General features: G+C 37.0%; 1 protein-coding gene across 6 annotated transcripts in view; it reads left to right on the plus strand.

Moving 5' to 3' along the window:
* BNC2 (basonuclin zinc finger protein 2) overlaps positions 1-22,014 on the plus strand; it is a 334,359-nt gene extending 312,345 nt beyond the window's left edge. For all 6 annotated transcript variants that reach the window (XM_065745616.1, XM_065745619.1, XM_065745615.1 and 3 more), the window contains one exon: positions 21,134-22,014. In XM_065745616.1, the coding sequence (XP_065601688.1) occupies positions 21,134-21,794 (661 nt within the window). In that variant the 3' untranslated portion in view covers positions 21,795-22,014. The remainder of the gene's footprint in view (positions 1-21,133) is intronic.
* Positions 22,015-22,853: the final 839 nt, after the last annotated feature.

The following is a 22,853-nucleotide window of genomic DNA, read 5'->3' on the forward strand; positions in this document are numbered from 1 at the left end:
AAGGAATTTACTGCTGAGGAGAGTGAGATGGAGAGTTGTCCCCAACTATCTCATGTATTCTGATCCACTAAACAGAATGGAGACAAACATTAGAAAACAAGTTCAAAACAGAGAACCATTTATGATATATGAAGTTAGGTTTACAGTAAGACGAAACCACTGGACACGAAGCAGGCTAAAATAAATTAGAGCTCCATTCTTCAGGTAACTTTTATTAGAATTGAGTTTGTCAAGAAAAGCATATGAATCTAAGGCATGATCTATGCAAAATTTAGATATGTTCACTGCCTGAAATTGCATAGGTTTTGTTAGTCCAGAATTTGGCTTGGTTGGTCTGTTGCCACAAGTGAATTATGAAAGGTTAGTCAGCTTTACATGCAGTCTGAATTAAGATTTGACTAAATTTGGGATTTGGAACATTATGCAAAGTATTAGATTTCAGAAGGAAACCATTGATATATTCTGCTAATAATAAAACTAGTATAGTAAAGATGTATGTGTTCTAACAAAGAGGTAACTGTGATGACGCACAAAATATTTCTGAAAAGTAAAAGTTTAAAATAGGACACATTTGAAAATATTTTGTGAATGATGTAGGATATTCCTATTGAGCTCATTGAAAATAAGCCATAAAATAAAAATCTGTGATTTGGGAACTGAAAAATCAGGCTGTATATTTAAATATAAAATTATTATTTAGAATTATATGAGGCACAAAGCTATCTTTTCTATTATTCCACCAGTAAAATCCAGAATATGATTCATTTTATTTGTTACACTCAGAACAACAGAAATTCCTAGGCATAATACAACTTAAATTGCAAAGATTTAACAGTGGTCATGCACTTGAAAAATTTGAAGAAGTGGTACAGTTTGTATGCCCATTCAGGCTTGATTTTCTTCCACATTCATGGTCACTCCCAATTTGCAAATCTTTCTGGAATTGCCTTGAAAGTATCAAGTGATACCGTCATAGTTCTTGCCAATTCTTTTAGATTTGAGAGAGAAATATCTATATTCATTTTGCAAACTGCTTAATTGTGCTACAGTCTTTTCCATGCTTATTTTATCTTATCTTATTTTATTTGTTTATTTTATTTGCTTAGATTTGTTTTAAATATATACATTTAATTTAGAGAGAGGTGTAAATTTAGTTTCTGGCTCTTCAAATCATGAACAGCACCTCAAAGATAACTGGATAACTAAATTAAAGCCATTGCAAAGTGAGAACATCTTCCATCCATTCAAATCAATTTCACTTAAAAGCACAGAGGCATTTCGATATTAATTGCTGAGGAAAAATAAGAAATAGCTACCTAAAGCACACAGTAAGCACTTCTAAGCAAAACTTCTACTGCATTACTGTTTCATTCTTTTGGACACATTAGAAGTCTATGTGATTTGCTTGTGCTATCACTCACATGATCAAGTGACCCTTAACAAGCTGAAGGAGCTTAGAAATACTTTGCTTTGCAAATTAAAATTAAATTACTTTTTCAGTACCATCTTGTCAATGAAGTGGAAGTTCTAGCTATCTCATAGCCTACAGTCTTTAAAGGTTTTAATCTTTATTATTAATAATTTTGTTAATAATATTGCTAGCAATTATATTAATAATACTAATATGTTATAAGTAGTTAGGGAAATGTTCTAAAAGAAAACAAAAGCTTATCTGGGGATAAATATTATTGCCTGATCCCTTCTGTTTCGTGTAATGGCATCTGACATGGCTTAAGAGATTTTCCCAGTGTAATTCCAATCAGATTTTATTGTATTCCCCCTCTCTCTTGCATTCAAGAACTCTGAATTCTTGACAGCGCTGCTGTAGGAGGTTTGCAAGGGTAGTGTTGTGATACACACAGCTAATTACAACAGGCAGCAGGTCACACTAGGAGCTAATACAGCACTGCTTTCACTGAAAGAGTTTTTTATCTTTCACTATTCGTCATTTTGGAACAAATCCTGCAGCAATGCTTATTACGGTTTGACTAAAATCAGCGTCACCGTTCCTAAATCATCTGTGCCTAGGCTAAACTCTATATAAATATTTTTCTTCTAGAATGGTTGGAATATCTTCTGAAATCTTTGTCTTATCACTACTATTCTTTGTAAATTAGGGTCAAGATAATCATAAGATTCACAAGTCCCCACCTTACACATTTTTTCAACACAGGGCAGAGGAAAGCACAACAAAGTCCCTGCACTTATTGACAGTGTCGCAGTAATTACTTCTCTTTTCCCTTCTAGAATTTCAAGTACAGTGCTCTTGAATGTCCAAGCTCTACTGAGCCTTGGTCTTTTGTTGTTGGCGGTGTTTTTTTTGTTTGTTTGTTTGTTTCAGTAGGTTTTTTCTTCATCTTCTCAGCTACAAGTAACAGCACTCACCAAACCTTGTACATACCTATGTCTTTGACTCTCTCCCCATGTAGAGAAATACAGCTGTCTTTCATTTTCTGGAAACTCTAAACTTGCCAAAATCTTTTTTATTCCATTCTGCACCAGCCATTCCCTGAATTAGCTTTTCATACATTGCTATTTCTGTATTTTCTTCAAATGTCCTTTCTTCTAAAGGCAAGAAAGGCGATGTAAAGTAAATAGTAATAGAAATCATGCTGAAAGTGATGTCAGTGATTAGGAGCAATGTCTTGTCTGCTTTTAGATCAGAAAATGCTTTTTCCAGTGTAGTTTTTAGTGAAAAAAGAGAAGAAAGGGAAAAAAAATTCCTATGAGTACTTAGCACTTGAATGGAGAGAACTGTCTTTGAAAAGGTGATTATTTCTGGACTCAGAAGAGGTTTGCCTTATGAGTGAGGAGAAGGAGCCTGACCCTGGCTGTTGAGTTCATCTGGGATCTGCTTCCCATCCTCATCTCTAACTCCTACCACAGGAAACAGTGCCTTTGCCTTATGAAGAAATAGTTGTGATGGATCCTTGAAGCCAGCACGGAGGTGTGGGTGCTGAGGAAAGGTACAGCCAAGAAGTGTATGGACAAAATGTAACTAGAGGCCTAGTGGATTTTCTGCTCTCAGTAATTCTCATTGAGAAGCTATGTTAGATCTTAGGGAGAAATACAGACATCTTTCCTGTCAGCCTTAGGTGAATTCTAAATACACATTTCACCTCAGCACTTGTACCGATTACATCTGTGTTTCTTAGGCTACATCTCAGTATTACTAATGACACGTGACCACATTTTCCTTTCACTCATTGTACACAAAATAAATTATTTTTCAGTGTAACTGTTCAAAGGAGCAAAGCAAGAACATTACACTTTGTCTTTCTTCTAGTAAATTAGGAATATTAATTGTTCAGATTTGGTTTAAAATTTTCTCACAGAAAGTGTGTGTGTATGTGTGTTCCACAAGATGAGAAAAGCCCCGTGAATAAATTTAAAAACAAAATAATATCTGCTTAGGGTGACATAAATAAATATGAGGCAACTCTCGGTGCCAAGTGTAATCGTGCCATTTGATTACTAGTTAAATCAGTGCAGATTTAAACATTTAAACTCCCTGATTTGTATTGAGCAAAACATCTGTAGGTGGTTTATTAAAATCTGCTGATATCTCCAGAATTACATGTGTGGACATAGGCCTCTGTGTGGCTGTACTGAAAAAGTAAACACACTTTTTGTCAGGTTACCTGACTTTGAGCTCTGTACAGGTGTGCTGGAATAAATTAACATCTGTTACCTATGATGAGCCACTGCACACATTATCAAGGGAGGTGAAGATGTGAGAAATCTGCTACCTGCCACCTGCTATCACCTTTTTGACAAAACAGAACTATTTTTTTTTTTGTCGTCATCCTACTCTTGGTTGGAATCCTAAACAGATAACTTTGTAAAGAATTAATTTCTATTAATGTATTCAATTCTAGGAACAGGTAGCTTCAAGCAATATTTCACACTGGTCCATGATAACTATTAGAGCATTTCCCCTAACATAGGTAAGCTGTCGCGTACAGCTTGAATTTCTTCCAGTAAGAACAAAGAAACAGTGATTTAAGACATTAGGTGTTTGATGAGCCATTTGTCATGAAACAAAAGATCTATTTTCTACATTTTTAAAATGTAAGTATATTTACATACATACTGCTGTTTCTGGGCATGATGCAGTTCTTGATGAAACTAGATGCATATCCAATACAATTGTATGAACCATTAGGTTTCCTGTTGCAGTTGTTAAGATATGTGCCATTGCTAATGCTCACATAACTCTTCCTTACCCAAGGGAACGTGGATCATAAAGAAATGTTTTGTGCCACCCTTAATACCGTTAGCCTCTTTCATGAGTAGTCATGTTGAACATAGAGGGACTGCCTGACAGATTGCATACTCACCAATGTGAACAAGAAAAGCAGAGTTGAAATTTGAATGCATAGAAATAAATTACTACTGCAAATTTTTTTCTTTATAAAAAAAGTAAGAAATTAATCATGCCCTAAAGAGGATACTTATGTGAGCCTCTTTAAAGCTTGGTTAAGCCCCTCTCCTAAGAGGATGGGCTGAGAGAGCTGGGGCTGTTCAGCCTGGAGGAGAAGGCTGCGAGGTGACCTGATAGCAGCCTTTCAGTGTCTGAAGGGGAGCTACAGGGAAGAAGGGGACAGACTCTTTTACAGGGTTTGTGGTGATAGGACAAGGGAAAATCATTTCAAACTAAAAGGTGGATTTAGGTTGGATATTAGGAAAAAGTCATTTACAGTTGAGGTGGTGAGTCACTGGGACAGGATGCCCAGAGATGTGGTGGATGTGCCATCCACGGAGATATTAAAGATGAGGTCAGACCAGGCTCTGAGCACCCTGATGAAGCTCTACCTCTTCAATGCAGGGTATTTGGACAAGATAACTTTTAAAGGTCCCTTCCAACTCCTTTAAGGGTCCCTTCCAAGGATTCTATAATTCTGTGATTCTATGAATAAAGATAATGGAATCAACTTCAGCATAGTCTTTTCCTACTATACCTATTCATTTGTTCGGGGTTTGATTTGGAGGTGGTGGTTGTTCTTTGAAACCATCTGCTGCCATCATTTTTTTCTTTTGGTGCACAAAATAGCATCAACTTGACAGTGAGATACAGATTCGTGTGGTGCAAGATACCTTGTTATGTGATCACACTGTATAAGTCAAGGAATTTTCAGTGACCTGATTTTTTTTAAACTGCCACACCCAGATTGGGACAGGTGGCAAGGATAAGTGAAGAACTGAAATCACTAGCTACAAGCAAGACATATATTGAGCAATTTTTCTTGTTATGTGTTGTGACAAACAGTATAAATCTTTAATTCATTTTGTTCAGTTTCCTGCACAGACTGTGTGTGTTTAATGTTCAGTGAAAGAGATTATTTGAGAAGACAGCACTGGGAACATTAATGCTTATTCATAATATCCTGGTTGTCCCTCAGTTCATGGGAAACAACTGAAAAGAACCAAAACACTTCCTAGAGAATGGGAGAAAATTGAGGATTCTTCCCTAAAGTCCTTTGGAAGTGGGGGAAATGAACCATCTACTTATGTTAGTTCCTGCAGAGAATGACTAGCTGTTTTTTTAACTTTGCAGCAGAAGTCAGTAGAATTTCTGCTACAGTGGAGATAGCTCTATCTCCTAGATAAAAGATAGCACTGGGGCTCTACTCCCAGAATGATGAGTGAAAAAATGGGTGAGTGAAAAAGGGATGAGTGAAAATGGAGTAAGATACTGCATCCTCAGAGACATACTACTCAGGTGGAGGAATCTGGGGAGTTATAATGAAAGGCTGAAAAAGACACATTTGTGGCAAGAATAGCTGCACATTTACTGCCCTTTGGAATTACAGCTTCGTAGGACAGAGAGAAGCAGTTCACAGGCAGGTAACTGAGCTGGTGAACCATGGCAGAGAAAAGGTTAGGAACTTTCAGAATGGAAAAGCAGGGACATCTGGGGATGAAACCTTGTGAAACTGCTCAGCTCAGATTGATGCAAAGTAGGTGATCTTTGCAGGCAGTTTCTGCTTCTGGTATTGCCTAGTAAGGACACTGTAGGAGGTGTTCTCTTAGAGTGGAGAACAAAAGGCAAGGTGTGTGTTCAGGGAGCCTGGGAGTGAAAGGAGCTGGTAAATCATGTCAGGGAACAGTTTGCTTCTGCAAGAGCCGGCTTTTCATGCTGACCTGCACTCAAGATGGAAAGAACCAAAAGCAGGAGAACATGGCAGTGGAAAGGTGCTCCGAGGCATATCATATCCAGTTCCAACCACCCTGCCATGGGCAGGGTCACCAACCAGTAGAGCAGGCTGCCCAGACCCACATCCAGCCTTGCATTGAATGCCTCCAGGGATGGGGCATCCACAACCTCTGTAGGCAACCTGTTCCAGTGCATCACCACCCTCTGACTGAAAAACTTCCTCCTAACATCTAACCTAAATCTCTTGTCTTAGTTTTAAGCTATTCCCCTTGTCCTATCACTATCAACCCATGTAAACAATTATACCATCACGGTTTCATTGTCACTTCCTTCTGGGGAATGTTGATTCTCAAGGGAATGTCTAAACATCTGCAAGGATGGGAAAGAAAATCTGCAGGGGCAGTGGGCATAGAAGTTTGAAACCATGAGGCTTCATACTTGCCCAAGTTGGAGGCAAGGTGTCAATGACCCTAAAAAACAACAGTCATATATATATATGCATGAAGCATTCATTTGTGTTTGTTTGTCAGACAAGAGAAACTGTCACTTGAAGAGGCAAACCTTACATCTGACTTTATTGTCTAGCCAAAGATTACTTCTGCACATTTTGTTCTTGGCTTAATGGTGATGATGGCCACTACATCTGGGCCATTTTAGTGATTAGAACGTGAAGTTTGTGACTATGCTGGGTCAAATCTGAATTTAAACTTAATCTTAGCTGAAAATATGAAAAATGAAGTTCAAGAGATGACTTGAAAAAAATTAGCCAGAAGGGAATAAATTATAATTTACAGATGACTCATGACAGCTGCAACACAGTTTTGGTGTGCACTATGTCTATCCTGCCTGCACATCTAGACAAAAGTAGACACTGTCCACAGTTGAACACAGCCCAAAAATGTACTTTTTCTTAGGGTTTTTAGGGTCAATGGTTAGTTTTTAAAGTAACATTATATAACAGATGACGAATATAGTAAAAGAAAGCTCATTTGTTTTCCTATCCCATTGTTTTTTTGACAACTTAAGGTAGGTCCTGGCCCAGACAGATTGGTAGAGAATTACAGGCAGGGACTGCCAGCTTTCTGTGCATGACCTGTCTGACCTGTGCCTCTCTTCAGGAGCAACAGCTACACATGGTATGCAGCATCAGTGGTTACCCAGTGCCGTGGGTAATGCAGCAGGATCTGTTTGCTTGTGTGCTAAGGGGACACATGAGAGCTTTCCAGCAGCACTGGAGATGCTTTGGACAGCCTGCTGGGTTCTAAGGAAACACGCGGGGATAACTTGAGTGTTACCACTTACAGCTCCTCACAAGCTGATTGTACTAATGGTGAACACTGGAGACTTCTTGACAGAACTTTTGAGTCCACCACTTCTAACAAAAACCTAAGGCATTTAGTAGTGCCTTCTATTTCCCAGCAACATCTTTTAAATTAGCACTTTGGTTTGTGCTAAGGAAGTCTTTCTTTTTTTTTTCTTTTCTTTTTTTTTTTTTAATTAAGAGCTTATTTCACATTTAAGCTTGCCCTGAGAAGCATTACTGAAAAAAGATCTGTCTGAGAAATAATTTAACATTTTTGCCATAAGGCACCTGCAAGCTTCATTTAAATGGACTTGGATGAGAAATGAAAGAGTTTTAGATTTGCCAAAAATGTACACTGCCTCAAAATAAATAAATAAATAGATAGATAGATAGATAAGGGGTTGAAGGACATAGTTGGTCTTGTGTATAAATGTGAAGTGGTTTGTTTTGCACGGGGGAAGTGGAAAGAGAGAAAGAAAAGATGGGAATTTTCTAAGGAGACTTTTTTTTACTTTTGCAGTAAGTTCATTTAAAATTTTTTTGTTTGTTTATTCAGAAGAGAAAGGAAAAAAAAAACACCTAAATTGTATTCCATGCCAAACAATGAGTCTGAAACATGAGCTTTAAATTACATTGTTTTTTTTCCAATGTTACCGATTCTCACTCTAGTGCTTTACAAACTTTACTGCTTATTTTATTAACTAGGGAAAAATGTTGCCTGTTTCCAGTTCAATACATTTTTTCCTTTCTTTTCCTCTTTTCTCTCTCTTTCTCTCTCTCCCTTCCCCCCTTTCTTTGTTATGCCAAAATAAAAAAGCAATTACTCTTCAGCCACTTACAACTGAAAATACAAATGGGAGATAGTTAATTTTGCTGCCCATAAATCTTACATTCCACTTCTGCATTTATATCAGAAAAAGTGGAAATAAATACAGTTTAAACACACATATGTGTGTTTGTGTGTACTGAAAGAGGGACCTAAATATAGCTATGTTGGTAGATAAAGATCTAAAAATACAACAGATTGGAAGAGAACTTAGATTCCCACTCAGAAAAGGTAAACGAGCCCTTGTTCTAAGAAGGAGATGCATGCAGATGATATATTATGCAAGATGCAGAATCAAGATTTGATGAGGGATGGAGGCAGGTCCTGGCAGGAAGGATAGCAGATTCTGCCTTGGAAGTCTCTCAGGTCTGATAGCCAGATAGGGGAGCAGCACTAATTCTGCAGCCTTTTTAGTCTGTTCTGTCACAGAAGGGGCACTGCTGGGTCAGTCAGCTCACTAGTAATTGTGTTTTACAGACTTCTAAAGCAATTGGCTCAGTCAGTCCCAATTCAATAAAAGTAGAGAGCGAGAGTGAGAGCACTTTTGTTCTATTTTTTACTTGAAATTATTTCATTCAGCAGTCTGTCTTTTTTATTACCAGGATTTGACATTAGCACTCCAAGCTATATTAGCATCCATTTCAGCAGTTCAGTAATGGTATTAAAAAAACACTTAACTTCAACGGTGAATGGTTGTATGACAGTACCATAAAAATCCACATTAAAAAAAAAACTTATGTATTTGTCCCTGCAAATTATTTTTCACTTGTTTAACCACTTCAAATCTATATTCTCTTGACTGGCATTTGAAAGAGCTGTAACAGCAGGGAAAGCTTATAAAGGTGTTGAGAAGCAACTGCAGCAACAGCGGCATGTAGGGGAAAATGAAGGCATTTGAAGAAGGAAGATGTAATAGGAACATATGAGCACACATACATGCACAAGACAGACCTCTTATTTTGGGTGGGTGCCTATCATTCATCAACAGAAGTAAGATTTTAAGCTCAAATCACCAAGGTAAAATCTCTGGCATCTTCCACATTTCTGGGATTTAATTTTGAACCCAACACTCTCCAAGCTTGGGACAGCAGCCTAACTACCTTGGCACTGTAGCACACTCATAAATGACTGCATTAGGTTCTAAATTTTGATTAAACATTCTGTAATTAATCAATGGTAGACATGAAGCAGTTGGCAAGGTCCATAGCTGCAAAATGTTTAAGACATAAAACATTACAAAGTAATTAGAATGTGCTCCTTCAAGAGAAGGATTGCCTTCAATAAAGAGGTAAATGATAGCATCATGTTTATTGTGGACGTAGGCAGCCAGTGCAATATGATAAACTGCAGGAGATACACATATCAGTAATCATCCACATTATTAGTGTCATTAATCATAATTCTAAAAATATGACAGCAGCAGCCAACTTTTTGACCAATTTTGCTTCTGCCTGTTGGCCATTATAACTTCACTAATAGACTGCAGAGCTCCTGTGCGTGGCAGTTTGCATTGAGAATGGAAGGTTAATTATATTTGAGCTGCTGATTCCTTCTCTCCTCGGAAAAGACTGAGCACTTTGACAATCCCAGGAGCTCACTGCTGTTAAACCAGTAAAAGTACTTTATTGAAATTTTCTTTGTTGGTCAGGAATGAGTAGATGTTTCAAATGAGATATAAGCGCCAGGCTGGGACGACCGCTAATGTTTCTTCCAAAATAATCCTTGGACAGCAAGCTGAACTCATACTTCCCTTAGATATCTTTGTACAGTCTCCTGTGGATGGGTAAAAAGTTAAGAATGTAATAACTGCTGGCAACTGTATGTATGGAAGAATCTCACAGGACTGAAATTACTAAGGAGTTTGTGTGTTAGTGAAGGGAGATTGTAGGATAATCAGCTATTTGTTGACCTGAAAGGGATACTCATTTAGTAATGTAATATTACAAATAGAGGAACCCTGTTGAAGTGCCACATCATATTTGGTTCTATAGTTCCTCCTCTGTTGTATAAACAAAACCAGCATTTTTAGACAAAGAAGGTGATGGGGATGAATGTTGCCCTTGCACTGTGATCAAAAGACATTGTTTATGTATTGGAACCAGAAATCAGGAGAAAGAATCCTGCGTCTCAGTGTTTATTATGAATTTGAACTTATAATAAAATTAGTAAAGAGTTTATGAACTTTCTAAGCAAACCATTAAATAATATGCTATTGTGCATCAATATCCACGAAAGAACATTTGGAAGATAACTGTATTGGCTTTTATATTGAGATGTTTGCATTTTCCAAAACTTGAAACAGTAAAATTCATAAGTGGAATGCTGAACTGAAGGGACTCTGCATAAAATCCTGCAGAATTATCAGATTTTGCATCACACTTGTAAATAAAATGAAAGCTGAAATCTTCTGGTTATAAAACTTAGTCATGTAGTATTTATATGATTTAACTTTTAAAATAAATATTAATTCATTCACTTCTAACTGTATGTTTCCTCAGTAATTCTTAAAAGGAAATGCACCCTGTGTTTGAGACAGAAAATATTCAGTACACAGGAGATGAGCATCTAACACTTGACTGCCGTGCAGAACCTTTTATGAATTCCATGCATACGGATAAACTCCACCTTAAAGCATATATAGATCATAGAAACAGCACGTGTTAGTTGGACTGATCGTTCGAGTTGCTGAGCACCAGTAATTCCCACAGAAGAACCATATGCCACATGTGATCACCTTCTTGTGTGTGTAACGTTTCTACATTTTATTTGTTTACAGAGGAAATATTCCATTAGCTACATATTTTTATTTCAAACTTTCTCAGCCAGACTGGATATTAGACAAGAGCACCGGCTATTTTGTAATGAGTCTGTTTTGCTTCCGGGCAGCTAGTAAATTTTGAGGTTTAAGTGTTGCAACACAATTTTGATTGTTTCTGAGTTACTTTGGCAAGTGAGCCAGTGGCTGTGCTTTTTGTTTGTAATATCTTTTGATCTTAATGGACAACAAGAGTAATATATTAAGAGTGTGACATGGCTTCGATGCTTCTGAGCATACACAGCTGTTGTGAAAGTGTAATTCTGCTCACCCTGTAAGGACTGTCTCACTAAACACCTCAACAGGTATGTACTGAGTTACTGGGCCTTTCAAGATTCCCGAACCTGTCAGATTTTACCTTAAAAATTATATGGTAGCAAACACTGCCATCAGCTATCAGTTCTACATTTATCCTGACTATCTGCTCACAAAGTCGGGTATCCTACCTCCCCAAATACCATTTCAAAATTAACATTTTTTATGCATTCCATGGTGATGACAAATTGTTTTCTGACTCTAACTCTTGATTAAGTATGCAAAAGGCATGTTTGCCACTGCCAACAAACCAATAATTCTCACTAACATCTTCAGAGTTACAACATTTATAAAGTTGCAAAGTGGAGTAAACAAACCATCTGTTTGGCTTTACCATATATGTCATGCTCTCTTATTAGCATATTACGATTCATTTAGTAAACAAATTTGGTGATTTCGTTCATGTCAAAGTTAGAGGGAGCTTGAAGATGATTAACATTCCTGGGACAGGCACATTAATACATTGCTTCCTCTGCAAAGTTAAATGGCTTCTCAGGAGAATCACCCCTTGTTGACAAGATGAGACTGTCAATTTTGTTTGCCTGCCACATTAGGGGCCGTAAGGGGATGGGAAGCTCTGAGAAAGAGAAGCAGTGTAGGCAGCATAATTCACTGCGAATTGAAAAAAGAAGTCTAATTCTGATAAATGGTCGACCCCAATACATCCTACCTGTTATTACAACAGACGTGCCGTATCTGTGCAGTAAATTAGTTAAACCCCTAAAGAGTTTGATGGGAGCTTATCTTCAAGTGAATAATTTGAGTGTAGAGGGAGCTGTCTTCGTGACCAGTGTGAGTGATTTGTTTCATATTGAAAGGGATTGAAATGACTGGGCTCCACATCTTTAATTTGCAAGAACTTGCTTGTCCTTTATTTCCTGCATTTAATAAGCACTTTTTTTTTTTTTAACTTATTTTAATAGGTGCTGAACTGTGTTTTACCTTTCAGATTTTCTCCCTATGAAAGGTTAATATTTTTCAGATTCTATGCAATTTAAAGCCTCAGTAACTGATGTTTATTACCCAAATGCTAATGTAAGAATGCCATAGTTTCATCCGGCAGCATAGCATTTTATCTTCACACATTGTTCTAAAGTCTGGCCCCTATCCCTACCTTCCCTCTTAATCTTAAATATAAACTCATCTGGATCAGGTACACAGAAGTGTTAACACAGAGGCAAAAACCTTGATTTTTTTCAGATAAAGATAATTTTCATAATATAGGTCAGATCTGGATTTCATCCTTTTCTTATCTTTGCTTAAATTTATATATATATATATATATATATAATAGAATATATATATAAACTAACAAACCAACATAACAGTAATGAAACAGACTACTCAAAGACTACTGAGAGTGGCAAAATTAGAATATAACTGAGGAAATATTTTTTTCGTATTGGTTTTCATTAGTAATTAAATTAAAAGAACTGTATCATTGTTGATTTTCTTAAGTAAATGAGGGAAATGATTGCTGTTGCATTCTTGAAGAAATATCAGAATTAAGGCCATATCTTTCCTCATAAATATGTACACTGTTATATTTAGCTAGAGCCATAGTTTCTTTGATTTTAGCTGCATGAAACTCAGCACTTTCAGTCTGCAGAGATTATGAGATAGCGTAAAATTCTGCATGTACTTTAATTATGTTCACGTATTTTGAGCCTTTTTGTGAGTTTCAGACTTAGATAAGCAGAAAAGGAACATCAAATTGAGGTAAGACACAATACTTTGATATGTGAGAAAATAAATCGTGTTAAATTTAAAATAAAAAAAATCATACATTTTAAATGAGGGCCTTTGAGGTGAAGAGAAACAAAGAGAACCTTTGCTTACATCTAATTATAGGTAGGGGTACAGGCTGAATAGTGAGAAAAATTCCACTGAGGTAAACTTTTGTGTTCAAAACATCTCATAGGACAAATTAATGAAAGCTATGTTGTTATGTGTACGTCTCTTTGAAAGTAATGCCTCCTATTTATTTTCCATGGAAAATATAATAAAGTACACTGTTGAGTTCTGCAATTTCTCAGCTGCAAAACACTATTTTTTCAACCACCACTGACTATGCATTTTCACTAACAGCGAACAAAAGCCTGCATTTCACCATTGTAAAAAAATCTGCATAGCCATCTAGAATGTGATCTGCAATTTACATCACTGTTGCCACTGCTGAAATGCACCCCCTACCATCTCATTTTGCTTGCATCCACAGTTTGGTCTCCATAAATATTTCAGCAAGTGTGGATGTCAGTGGGTGCCATTTTTTCTGCATGGAGGAATTCAGTTCCACACCTTTGTTTCAGACACCCTTCCATGTGAGACACCGTTCTGTCAGACTTCTTCTCTGCTACCATCTGTCAAATGGTAGCAAAATGAAATGGAATGTTGGTGGGAAGGTTCACATGCTACTGCCATACCACCACCATCCGCCTCTATCATTGTGAGACGACATATAAAAACTAGGAGGCATTACTTTTGGAGCATCCCTCCAAAATGGTCTGACAGCACATTTTTTTTCATTATGGCAGGGGTATAGCCTGTATGGGATCTGGACAGTCTGAGCCATTACCTGCATATCCATCTTTAATAAGGGGTTTGTCAATCTCCAAGTAAAATGTTGAAAAATATATCCTGGCATTTGATTTTATAGAAGACTCTTACACCTGCTAATAATTGTGTTATTTCAGGTTTAATAAATGAATATTCTATCTTCTTAAAGAAAAATGCCAACTATTATCTGGAAATAAATAGAGATTTTAATGTTTAATTTTTAATACATTACATTTTGAAATATAAATTTCTTGTTTTACCTAATGCTAGATTCACTTAAAGCAAAAGTTGCCCAAAGACTTCAAATAAAAGATGCCTGAAGACTGATGGCTCCCTCACTCTAAACTCCTGTTTGTGATTTCTTTGAGTTCTTTGAATGATAGTGCTGGGTGATGGTGGTGTTAATTTGCCAAAGCATTCATCCCAGAAATCATGTTTTCACATCTGAGGCGTAGGAGATCAAGATAATTGGTTCTGTTTGGAAACATAGGAGGAAAGAATTTAGAGGATAATACAGGCAGTGATGAAATTGCATTTCAAATTTTTGGTGAAGACTGCAAGGGACTTTGATGTTTGAGTGATATTTTCATGAAGGAACTTTGTCATTTGTGCTTAGCCAAAAGCGAGGGGCTAATAGCTAGGACATTCAACATAGGCTGGCTTCACCTTTACTGTCTGGCTGAATTTGAAATAGGTAAATGGGTTTCTCTAGTTCCTCAGTGGCTTCTGCTGAATCACTCTTTTTTTCTCATTCAATTAAAATTGAAATACAATAATATATCTCTCATTCTAGAAAAAAAAAAGGAAAGAAAATTACACTTTATGTTTCACTTTCAAAAACTTGCACTGTCTCAAAGTGTTTTAGCCAATTTTTCATGCAGATCCTTTTGTGTTCTGATTTTAAACGAATTGAATACTCAGTGTCATCTGAATGAATTTTGTCCTAGTGCTGATAGGACTGCAGCCATGGGTGCATCCAAAGTTGGCTTTGAGTCGTGCATAGAATTCATGCCAATTTTTATGCCAGTACAAATTTCACTCTATGAAAAATTTCTCCTCTGTTTGCTTCAAGAAGAGATATATATTAAAAAATAAATAAATAAAAGACTGTCTACGTAAAGATAAACTAAAATAAAGCGGGCATTACATTTTTCTTTCCAACAAATGGATAGTAAATTAACAAAATCAGATTCATTGACAAGTGTAGAAAGGAACTGCTGATGAGGACCAAGTCTGGATTTATGAGCTGTGTAAATGGCATCTAAGTTTAATTGACCATATTTCCTAAGCTTGCAATCTCTTTCCTTCTGTTGAGGCATACTGCATCCCTCACAAGAGAAGCTTGCAAGTAGTAGATGGGGTGGAACCAACAACAAATTCTAATTATGAAACAATATTTCCATGAATTTCTCAAGGGAAGGAAAATACTACCACCAGTGGGATCATGCCCAAGTCAAAGAGCTGCAGTAGTCACTGTAGCACTCTGCATTCTGCTGCAGAAAGGACAGTGTTGAACAGGAAAGTGAGATGCTCTTGTGAGTTTGCCACAAACTGAGATTTTATGCGAACCATCATTATCATTATCATCTTTTCACCAGCACTGATGCATTTTGAAGATCATTGTATTTAGAAGGATGAATTCCCTCCTGTGAGAACTTTCCACATACTTTTGCCCAGCATATGTCTAATTCATGAGTAATAACTTGGAAGAAGAATGTTAATTATATGAAAAGTAAGGCATTTTGGGCTTTCTAAAATAAATCAGGCTTCGCTATATTTTCCTTGCCACAATAAGCTGCATCCCAAAACATCCTGGAAAAATATTCTCCATGGTTTTAAGGCTGCATGACATTTAGTACAGAGCTAAGTAGATGCTAGGAGAGTCATTGGCACGTGTATTATTTCTAATAGTTAGAACTTAACTTTTTTCACTATGTGTAGGACAGGATAGACTTGCTAACTGGTGCTGAGTGAGGTCTGCATTTAGTTAAACTCTTCTGTCCTCATATATCTGGCTTGATCAGTGCACTTACCAGTTGTCATGCAAAATTTCCATAGCTAGGATCAAATCTCCTAATTATTAGCTGGTGCACAAGTAAGAAGTCTAAGAAGTCCAGAGTCATTCAAAGAATTTTTCTGTCGTATACTTCTGCCGCTCCTGTAGGTACTTGAAGCATTTTTCCTTGCCAAGACAGCAGTGTAAAGGGCATCGCAGAAAGCTAGCTCAGGGATGAGGAATAATGGAGCCAACTCTTTCTTGCTTTGTGATTTTCTGACCTGTTTGATGGCAGTGATCATGAGCTGGAATAAATCACTGTGCCTCGGCTTACTCAGTGAACACTGTTTACATGAACTCAGAAGAGGAAAGAGCAGTGAGTGACATTGTAGATCATATCTGGGAACAGAACAGCTGAAGAAACTGCAGGTATTGTGGGGAGGAGTAAAGGAGCAGGTGACAAGGCTAGCATTGACTAGTATACTTGTATGTGGTTAAGCAAAAGAAAAAAAATTGCAAATGATTTGAATGAAATACATTGGTTTGGAATGGAGAAGGGAACTTTGAAGTAATTTAACATGACTGAGTAGTGTCTTACAAGAAAAATAAATAAATAAATAAATAAAAATAAAATAAAATAAAGATAATGATAATAATAATAATAAAAAAAAAAAAACAGAAAGGAAGATCAGCATTGGATGAGAGGAGCAAAGAGATAGCTACAGTTATCAAGATGAAGTAGTACTGTTTCAATGCAATACTGGCTTAACCAGTATTTTTAATACTACTCTTGTAATCTAATTGCTGTATGCATCAACTTGGTGTGAATACAGTATCCGCCATATATTCTTCTGCTTCTCCATTTGCATAATATTCTTCATGGCTTCATAGCAAATCATGATTAATTTCAACCCTACTCTATTTGGCAATTGCCAATGCTTTCTTTTTTTCCCAAAACAGCTCCCTTTATGAATTTCCCAGTCAGTGCTCTTTCTAACCTGCCTATATCTTAATTTCTTTTTTTTTTTTTTTTTCATATGGAGCCATTATTCAGAGCAGCACTTAGAAACATGGACACTTCCAAAGAAACCCTGGGAATGCTGCAGGCAATCCTGAAGAAAGCACCCCTTATGCTGGACAATTTTCAAGCAGCTCCTTGAGTGGGGTGGTCAGACTGTGCCACATGTAGTTGTGCCACAGACAGGAAGGGATGAAAGGTCAGGCTGTGCACTCCAGACTTGTGTGTCTATGAAAACATACTATTCTGTCCCTCTTATCCCAGTGGTCATTCAACTACTGGAACTGTGTGTGGCTAGGGCTTTAATGTGTAGTGTTAACTTATAGTGTTGTAAATTCTTGCAAACTTTTAGCTTCTGTGACTTTGGTTTTAGCCTAAGATTTCAAATCCCCAGTGTCCAAATACATGAACTTTTTCTCACAGTACTATCCTCTCATACCAAACAGAATTTTTCTACGTATGATATTTAGGGAGAGTGTTAAACACAAGTGAAATAGATTAAGAAATGAATGTAAAAGAATCAATTCTTTTGAACTGTGGTTGCATAATGGAAATCGACTGCTATGAATGAACCTATGTTCAGAAGTTATGAACAGCAGAGCTAATGCACTGCCATGAGTTCATCTTTATTATTGCATTATACCTGAATCAATTGATAAAGTAGGTTTTTTTTGTTTTTTTTTTTAAGACTAGGAATGGCACTTAATTGAATAAAAGTCAATGTAATTATATTAGAAGAATCCAACAGTACTGCTGACAGCGGAAAAGGGACACTACTGAGCAGAGTGCCAGAACTTGTCCACACATTTCTGCACATCGTTTGCCTGACAGATATTATGGGCTGGTACATACTTTAATTAGATTACTGATTGCCACTGCTGTAAGTGAGAATTGAATAAGGGAGGCATCTTTCCTTATCAGAGCATCAGCAGGCTCTGCATCTTTACGCTGGTCTTTCTCAGAATGGTCTCTGTCCATCTGGGGCTCAGTGCCCCCTCTTCAATGTGATAATTTATTCTTATCTCTTAATTCAGTGAGTGCTGAAGTTCTTTTCACTGCATGGCTGGCTGTTCTAGCAGCAAACCACGGAAAAAAATAAGCTCAAATGTGTGAAAAATAACAGTAACAGTTATTCTGACTAGTTACTATGCTGCAGAAAATTGATGTAGCAGGAGAGTGAGGAGGTCAGAGGGGGGCTGGAAATCGTAAGAAATAAACACATGAGCATTGTGTGAGTAGTTTGCAGTTAGCATTATGATGATGAGCACAAGTACGCTTTTATGGTCATGTAATAATACTGGTCAGTGTGGACAGGCCTTCACAGTAAGCATTTCCTGTACAGCACTTAGCAACTTTACTTGGAGCTTTATGCCATCTGACACCAGGAAGGCAAGGGACTGCCAGGACTACTGTTTATCATTCATGTATGTGTACTCTGCATGCATCTGTTTAGAGCTCATTTGTGGATGATGATGGGGATGCTGTGAATATGCTTTGATTAATTTGTTTTATGTTTTTCATATTGTGTGGTTGAGTCAATATCCATCAAGACGACAGTATAAGTGAGATTACAGCTGACAAAAACAGTTTCACAGTCAAGACTTTTTTAAAGTCTGTATTTTATTGATTTTTGATATTTTCTTTTGCCTTTTTTTTTTTTTAACCAGATATGTCTGGATTGGAATGTGAATTTGTTCTTTCTCTCTCTCTCCTCTTTGTTTCCTTCTTTCTTTCTTCCTTTCTTCCTTTCTTCCTCTTTTCTTGTCTCTTCTCTCTCTTTTGTGATCTCAATTTAGCAAAAGATTAGAAAGCTGATCTTATCACAAGGTAAGCTCAGCCTTAAGTGCAGTGTGGGAATATGCATAATTACAGTTCTGCGCCTCAAAAAAGCAGTGGTGCTATATTTGCTTGTGTGAAAGGAATGTTTCTCATGTGGGAAAATAAAATAAAAAATAAAAAAAAAAAACAAGGAATGCTCTCCACTTTTTTCTCTGCCCTTGCCCATACCTCTCAACTGTCTCACATTAGGAGAGAAATTCTCCATATAGACCTCCTGCACTGGAATAATTGCATCCTGAGCAGATATGATTGAATTAAACCACAGTTCAACATCAGTTTTATGTCAGAGAACAGTTACCTGCACTTGCAGGTGAGTGGGATGGATCACTTCTATTGTTTTATCTTTATTTATTACCATAAATTATGATCAACAGATAGATGAATCTCAAAATAAGTGACATAAAAATGTACTCCACATATATTTAATCTTCCTACATTTACATTTGCCTTGTTTGTCTGCATTGTATTGCTGTACCATGTTTGGGACTTCAGCTGGTTGAGAGGTATGTTTCCAAGGGTTTCTTAAAACAAAAGCTTCTGATAAGAAAATATTGCTAATAGCTATTGTTTCCCTTTTTTTTTTTTTTTTTCTTTTGGTTACAGTAGGACCTAAATGTCTGTAAAATATTTAATCATTGTTATGTTTTCCAATTTTATGCCTAATGCTTTCTTGCAAATTAAAGTATTCTTGTGTTAAAACTCTCTCTTTCTCTCTCTCTCTCTCTCTCTCTTCCCCACCCCCATCCCCTCTTTCCTTTCCTTCCTACATTTGGGCTCTGATCTGCAATTTATAATGGGCAGACAGACTGGTGAGTCTGCATGTTGTAAATTGCGGGTTTGGGTCCTTAGCTTGCAAAAAATGTTACGCAGTAGAACTTCGCTAATTCTTTTGTTAATGACTCGAAAATCCAGTCACCCTCCAAAGAAGCTGAATAAATATTTGTCATTTCCTCAGTAATGGTGCACATTCTGAATACTGAACCCTAAAGTTTTCTAATGTTGAAAACTTTGTACCGATCTCTCATCATTAAGCACTTCAACAAAAAGAGCATGTTCTGTGGTCAGAGGTCTTTGATGGCTGTTGGTTGCATTCTTAATCTAGAAAAAGCAGTTTTTCAAAGAGGGTTCCTGACACTACTGCAAATCAGTGAGGTTCTACTGCAATGGATAAATAAAGCTAATGTCAAAAGTGGAGAGTAGAATGCAGCATTTAAAATAATACGCTGTTTTACACAGTTACTAACCCAAAGGCTTATGTTTGTTTGCAAATGTGGAGCTTTACCTCTTGAGAACAAAGGCCCTGATCCTGTAAAACACTTGAGAATATTTTAATTTGCAGCTCTTGGGATCTGGTCCAAAGACCACTGACGTCAGTGACAGCTTTTCCAGTGTCTCTTGAGCACTCACAGTGACTTCAGCACATACCTAAGCCAAAGCCCATGGTTAAGTGTTTTGATTGATTTGGGGCAAAATTTTGATTGCCATCAGTTTTTGTTGGTTTATTTATTTTATTTTATTTTATTTTTTGAAATTACATTGCTTGAGTCATTCAGCACTACATCATGCACCATACTGGGAAGAATACAATGAGGACTGGCAATGTCCTCCCAGAAGGATGGAACCAGAGACTTTGGCTAAGATTTTCAGAAACTTACATGTGGATTTCAGAGACTTGTTCTCCTAAACCCTTCAAGTCTTCTCCATCATGGTTTGAATCACTCTGAATCACTGTATATCGGAATTAAATTATCAGAATCAGGACCTCTGACTATGTATCATTCAGTTATCTTTTTTTTTTTTCTCCTATCTTTCACTCACACAGTTATGTGAATATATATGTATGTATATTATATATTTATATGTATATATATATAAATATATAAAGATCTGGATGTGGATATGGATATAGAGATATAGATATGAGTGTACACAGATATTCCAGATAATAATATTTTCTCCAGAGAAAGATTTTTAGGAAGGGCAGCAGGGATCAGGGACCAAGAACAGCACTTTGCATTTTCTGTTAGTCCAACTTATAATTTAGGAAGACATAAGGGCTGTAGCTGCTGCTGGGGACTAAGGTTGAGGAGCAGTAGCTAAAAAGTAATACGGGGGTTTATTTTCCTTGAATTGTTCTGTTCAATGGACTTGTTCAATTTTAACAAGACTGAATTTTCCAAAAAGCACGAGTAGGGGATATTTGTATGTTATTGCTAAATCAGAATTTTGGTTTGGTACTTGGCGACTGTACTTTTAATCAGAAATACTGTACATTTTTCCTTTCTTCCCTTCCCTCTTCCTTTCCCAGACACAGTGCTAATATAAACCTGCACCGTAAACTGTTGACCAAAGAACTGGATGACATGGGCCTGGACTCCTCACAGCCTTCTCTTAATAAGGACCTTCGTGATGAATTTTTGGTGAAGATATATGGCACTCAGCATCAGATGGGGCTTGACATAAGGGAAGACACCTCCTCTCCTGCTGGTACTGAGGATTCCCATATGAATGGGTACGGCAGGGTCATGTCAGAAGACTATATGGTTCTAGATCTGAGCACCACTTCCAGCATCCAGTCCAGCAGCAGTATCCATTCCTCAAGAGAATCTGATGCAGGAAGTGATGAGGGCATTCTCCTGGATGACGTCGATGGGGCAAGTGACAGCGGGGAATCTGCCCACAAAGCAGATGCCCCTGCCTTAGCTGTAGGTATGGGCACCGATGTCCCAGGATCCCTCATGTTCAACAGCGTTTCGGTGAGCAACGGTGGGATAATGTGTAACATTTGCCACAAAATGTACAGCAACAAGGGAACCCTCAGAGTGCACTATAAAACAGTGCACTTGCGAGAGATGCACAAATGCAAAGTCCCTGGGTGCAACATGATGTTCTCTTCTGTCCGTAGCCGAAACCGGCACAGTCAGAATCCCAACCTACATAAAAACATTCCCTTCACTTCAGTAGATTAGTTCAAAGATGGACACGGCATAATGCCAGCTCTCAGAAAGGGCCCACCACATTTGAACTGCCATATACAGCCTCCCTTGATATATATATATATATATACATATATATATATATATATAAATATACATATATATATATATAATCTTTTTCTTTTCTTTTTTAACAAAAGAAAGAAACACCAGGTGCTTTTTTCCCTTTGTTGGTTGTTGGTTTATTTTTTTTTTCTTTTTTGGGGAGGGGGAGGGGATTGGGAGGGGGGGGTAATAGAAACAAAAAGGTAGGATCTTTAATCTGGGGTGAAATGCCCTTCAGGAAAAAAAGCAAACAAAAACAAAAAACAAACCCACAGAAAACTTGCAGTTGTCCCTAGTTCTGTTAGAATGTTCTTGGTCATCTCCAAAGAGACGATTTGTTCTACCCACGATTTTCACCTGAAAAAAAAAAAAAAAAAAAAAAAAAGCAAAGGAAAAAAACGAAAAAAAACCTACTTAGTTGTCTTTGTGTCTTCTAAGCATTGGGGATAACGTTCTACTAAGCATGGCTGTTACACTTGTATATATATATTGAGCCTTGACAGGCCTATGATGTAAAACAATTGTATTGATGGTGGTTTAAACTCTTTTTTTTTTTGGGTTGGTTTTTTTTTTATTTTTATTTTTTGCTTAATTTTTACAGTTACATTCAGCTGTTAGATAAGCAGGAAAAATAGATTGCTGGCTAGTTCTACTCATTTATGTTAGCTTTAATGCACATTTTTAAAAGAACCACGGTCTTGTTTTAACTACCTGCTAGATATAAGTAATACAGAGGTGCTGGCATGCTTTACAGTACCAGATCTGATACCGTTTTTTTGTCTTGTACTATTACATAAATCCAGTCATGCACTTTTTCGTACACTACGAGGGGATGTGTAATAATATCCATGCTTTTTTTTTTCTTAAACTATTGCCATACTTTCAGTAAGTGTCTTTAAAATATACACTTAGATAAAAGTGGTCTGGTCAGTATGAGGGCATGAATGCCAAACAAAGAGTATTAGTGTTTAGTGTTAATACAAAAGT

The sequence above is a fragment of the Cyrtonyx montezumae genome, unplaced genomic scaffold, assembly GCF_038088225.1.
Source record: "Cyrtonyx montezumae isolate F1298 unplaced genomic scaffold, pur_monq_1.0 scaffold_36, whole genome shotgun sequence".
NCBI classification, from domain to species: Eukaryota; Metazoa; Chordata; class Aves; order Galliformes; family Odontophoridae; genus Cyrtonyx; species Cyrtonyx montezumae.